This window comes from Corvus brachyrhynchos, unplaced genomic scaffold, assembly GCF_000691975.1.
Source record: "Corvus brachyrhynchos isolate BGI_N302 unplaced genomic scaffold, ASM69197v1 scaffold61, whole genome shotgun sequence".
NCBI lineage: Eukaryota > Metazoa > Chordata > Aves > Passeriformes > Corvidae > Corvus > Corvus brachyrhynchos.
The window spans coordinates 7,039,276-7,043,276 of record NW_008236478.1 but is presented as its reverse complement, the minus strand read 5'-3'; the positions used below and the strand labels follow the sequence as shown (position 1 = coordinate 7,043,276).

The 4,001-nt window shown below is 61.3% G+C and overlaps 1 protein-coding gene across 1 annotated transcript in view; it reads left to right on the top strand.

Annotated features, from left to right (window-relative positions):
* UBTD1 (ubiquitin domain containing 1) overlaps window positions 1-2,951 on the top strand; it is a 4,016-nt gene extending 1,065 nt beyond the window's left edge. The window contains exons 2-3 of the mRNA XM_017726103.1: window positions 1,686-1,913; window positions 2,141-2,951. Coding sequence (XP_017581592.1) covers window positions 1,686-1,913; window positions 2,141-2,526 — 614 coding nt within the window. The 3' untranslated portion in view covers window positions 2,527-2,951. The remainder of the gene's footprint in view (window positions 1-1,685; window positions 1,914-2,140) is intronic.
* The last annotated feature ends 1,050 nt before the right edge of the window (window positions 2,952-4,001 follow it).

Genomic DNA, 4,001 nt, shown 5'->3' with positions numbered 1-4,001 from the left:
GGAGTGAATTAGAATGTGCTGGCCGGGCGGGGCGGTAGCAATAAATAGACGAGGCTTAAGCCCCTGCCTACCTGGGCAAGGCTGCTGGGCACGCCTGTACACACGAGGCAGCCACAGCCTGCCCCTGCTCTCTGCAACAGCTGACCCCCACAGCTCTGATCCTGCTGCCTCCCCGGGCCAGCCTCTTCCCTTTGTTGCAAGCAGAGCTGGGGGAATGGCGCTGGCTGGGAGTGCTGGCCAGGAGTCCTGTGATGACACGTTGCCCCAGCCCACTGGCCACAGCAAGGTAGGGACATGGTCCCAGATATGTCCTTCAGGCTGGCTCTGGACACTTCTCCACTGCCCTCGTGGGGCAGGTGTTGCCTCTGACCTTGCTGTGTCCTGTGGTGCTGCAAATCCCTCTGGCCCAGCACCGTGACTGCTGAATCGGCAGCACTGGCTGCAGCCGGCTGCCCTTGCTCCTCCAGGGATGTGGGCAGGATGCTGCCTCCCAGGGATGCTCAGCGCCCAGCCCTGAGGTAGCTGAGCACCTGTGCCCCTTGGGGATCCTTTAGGTGGGTGCTTGCTGGGAAGCAGATGCTATGCCGGCTCCAGTGGTCTTGGGTAGGGCCAGGCAGGGCTGGTACAATCATAAAGGTCGTGTAGTGCCTTGTGTCACCACACACTTGCTCAGAAACAGCTGTCTGGGGAACTTGGCTCAGCCCACAGCTGGCAGTGGTGGCTGTCTCCAGTGGCTGGGGTGTGTGGCATCACCTTGCCTGACAGGTCACTGTGTGGGCACGGGCATCTTCCTGCCCAGCTGGAGCCTCACTTTACCCTCGTCCTGTCCCCACAGGAAGGGGGCCGTCTGGCCAGCTCAGGGAGAGGGGTGACAGGAAGGAGCTGTTATTCATTGTCCTCAGCTCAGCTGGGAGTGACAGCTCCTTCCTGCCCCACGTGTCCAGCCTGGCCGTGGGGCCGATGGGACAGGGCTGTTCCCACAGGGCCAAAGCCCAGTGTAGTGAGGGCATGGTGGTGTGGGACTGGCACTGGCATGGCTCAGATCCCTGGGCAATGCTGGCTGCTGAAGGGCTGCGGGGACATGTCTGGGGGCTGTTTTGTGGAGAGCCAGCTCAGTTCAGCCCGTTGCTGGGACAGCTGCAGTCTGGCAGTAGTGCCCTCTGTCCCCCTGATGCCCAGGACGCTGTGTGCCTGCTGTCTTGCCTGCAGCTGGTCCCTGTCATCCTGGGGTGGGCAGAGGGGATGGTGAAGTCCTGACCCCCCCTTTGCTGCAGCTCAGCCTTTGTAATCCCCTTCTTGTTCCAACTCACCAGCTTATTTCCTGGCTAATTCCCCAAGCTATAAATACTGCTCTGCCTCAAAGGGCCCCGAGGCCCTGTGGCCGCCCCACAGGGCAGCGACTGATCCCCCTAACATGGAAGCAAGAGCCCTTGGCCCCTCTGAGGGCAAAGGGTGTCACTTGGGGGAGCAACTGCTGTGGGGCCAGTGGGATCTTGGGCAGGGCTAGCTTTAGCCCAGTTTCCCCTTGCTGCATTGGGGACTGTTCTTCACTGGGCAGGGTGATCCCTCAGACCCTCGCTGAAGTGCAGGAAGTCCCCAGGAAGAACCTGTGGGTGTGGGCAGGTGGGGGACTCAGGGCCCAAGGGGGAACCCTGTCCTTTGGCTGAATATCTCCCCCTCCTCAGGCCGCAATGAGCCCCTGAAGAAGGAGTGTCCCAAGTGGAAGAGCGACTACCCCATGACAGACGGGCAGCTGCGCAGCAAGCGGGACGAGTTTTGGGACACGGCACCCGCCTTTGAAGGCCGCAAGGAGATCTGGGATGCCCTGAAGGCAGCTGCCTATGCTGTAGAAGCCAATGACCACAGCCTGGCCCAGGCCATCCTCGATGGAGCCAGCATCACCCTGCCCCATGGTGAGGGTCAGCACTGGGGGTTTGGGTGGGGTGTGTGCTGAGTGCCCCATATCTGGGCACACAGGAGTCCTAGGCTGGAGTAGAAAGGGGCTCCCACCTGCTATCCAGAGCTCAGCCCAGCCAAGGGGAGCAAGGCAGGCTGTGCCACACTGCTTAGGGTGGCTCTGTCCACATTTGGGTGGTCCATGGGGATGCCCACTCTTAGCATCTCATCCTGCTGTCCCCAGGGTCCCTGACGGAGTGCTATGATGAGCTGGGCAACCGGTACCAGCTGCCCGTCTACTGCCTTGCACCCCCCGTCAACCTGATCCTGGAGCGGAGCGAGGAGGAGGCGGTGGAACCAGTGGAGCCTCTGCCCAACACCCGGCGGGAGTTCGCCCTCAAGGTGCGCCTCTCCACCGGCAAGGACCTGCGGCTCAGCGCCAGCATGAGTGACACCATCGGGCAGCTGAAGAAGCAGCTGCAGGCGCAGGAGGGCATTGACCTGGCCTGGCAGCGGTGGTTCTTCTCAGGCAAGCTGCTCACTGACCGCACACGACTGCAGGAGACCAAGATCCAGAAGGATTTTGTTGTGCAAGTGATTGTCAATCAGCCCCTCCCACCCAGGAACTGAGCCACCCCCTACTGGTTGAGGGGAGATGGCAGGGGTCTGGGGTACAGTGGCACCTCTGGGGATTCCCTGTGCTGTGTTCCAACGCATCTGGAGCCACTCCTGCTCCCCCCTGAGGCTGCCCAGAAAGGTCTGCATGGGGCTGTGCCACCGTGGTGGCTCCCCTTGGCTGGGGACACGGGCAGGCGCCGTGTTTGCTGCAGGAGGTTCGAGACCAAATGTCTCTGGGGCTGGGGCTCCTCTGCCAGGCTGTGCCAGCAGGGAGAGACTGTGACCCACTGGGCTCTGGCTTCCCCTGGCCAGGAGACCCATGGGGTGCTGGGCTAGGTGGAGATGTCTCCCCTCTGTACATAGTCTGTATTTATCAATAAAGCCTTTTCATCCTTCCTCTGGCCTTGGGGACAGGCTGGAGGGGGCTGTAACCCGTAGCCACGGGAGGTCCCTGTGCTTGTCCTGTATCTACTCCCATGTCAGAATGGGCACAGGGTGGCCAAGGGTAGCCTGGACAACTCAGCTTTGTTCCCTAGTGCCACCCTGACTCTGTCCTGCCAGCCCTGGCTGGTTGCCTGCCAGGACCCTTTCCCAGCATTACCAGCATTGACCCATTGTCATTCCGGCTGCTTCTCAGTGTGGGGTCACCACCTCCCTTTCCTGGTGCTTCCCCTCTGGAGATTTAAGCCTATGTCTGCCCTTGAGCTAGGTGGGACAGTCTGTGGAGGGGAAAAGTCCCAAGATGACCTTCATGGCCACCATGGCCTGCCCTGGTGAAAACAGCATCTTTCTGCTGTGGCATCCATGGGACAGGGCACCCAAGGATGGCCCTGGGAACTGCCCAGGAGGGTAACAGTGACGTGGCTGTCTGTTCCTCCCCCGGGTCCTGTGCTGGTGGACAGTGCCCAGCGCATTAACTGTCCTGGCACAGGGCAGTGTTGGCCTCATCTTACAAGGGGGGAGTGCTCAGGAGATTTGAACAATGTTCCTGCTGCCGGGAATAGCTGCTGGCTCTGCCTGTTGGCCCCACGTGAGGCCAGTCTCCTGCTGCCAGGCTGCCATGTGCAGTGAGGGAGGCCAGGCAGCCACGGGGACCCTGGCAGGGCTGCTCGGAACGTTCCACACCTGAGGTCATCCTCTAAAGCTGCACAGAGGGGCCGTGACTCCTGGCATCTCATGCTGCCTGCTGCTGGCTAAGAGGCTTGAGAGGACCCATTGCCTCTCTTTGGGGTGGGCAGGCCCCCTTCCTGCCAAAGGTTCCAGGGAGCCTCAGGCTGTGTTGGTGGCTACTGCAGCATCTGGTTGCACAGAGACGGGGTGATGGGAGCCATGGGAGCATCTTGCTTGTCCAGGGTCGGTGGTACAGGCATAGGTGCCATGCCTGTGGGATGGCCCTGGATCGTGTCCCTGCTCTGCTGAGCCTCTCTTGACTGGCTGTCACAGGTTCTGCACACCCCAGCTCCCCATAACAAGCACAGGTGTCCTGG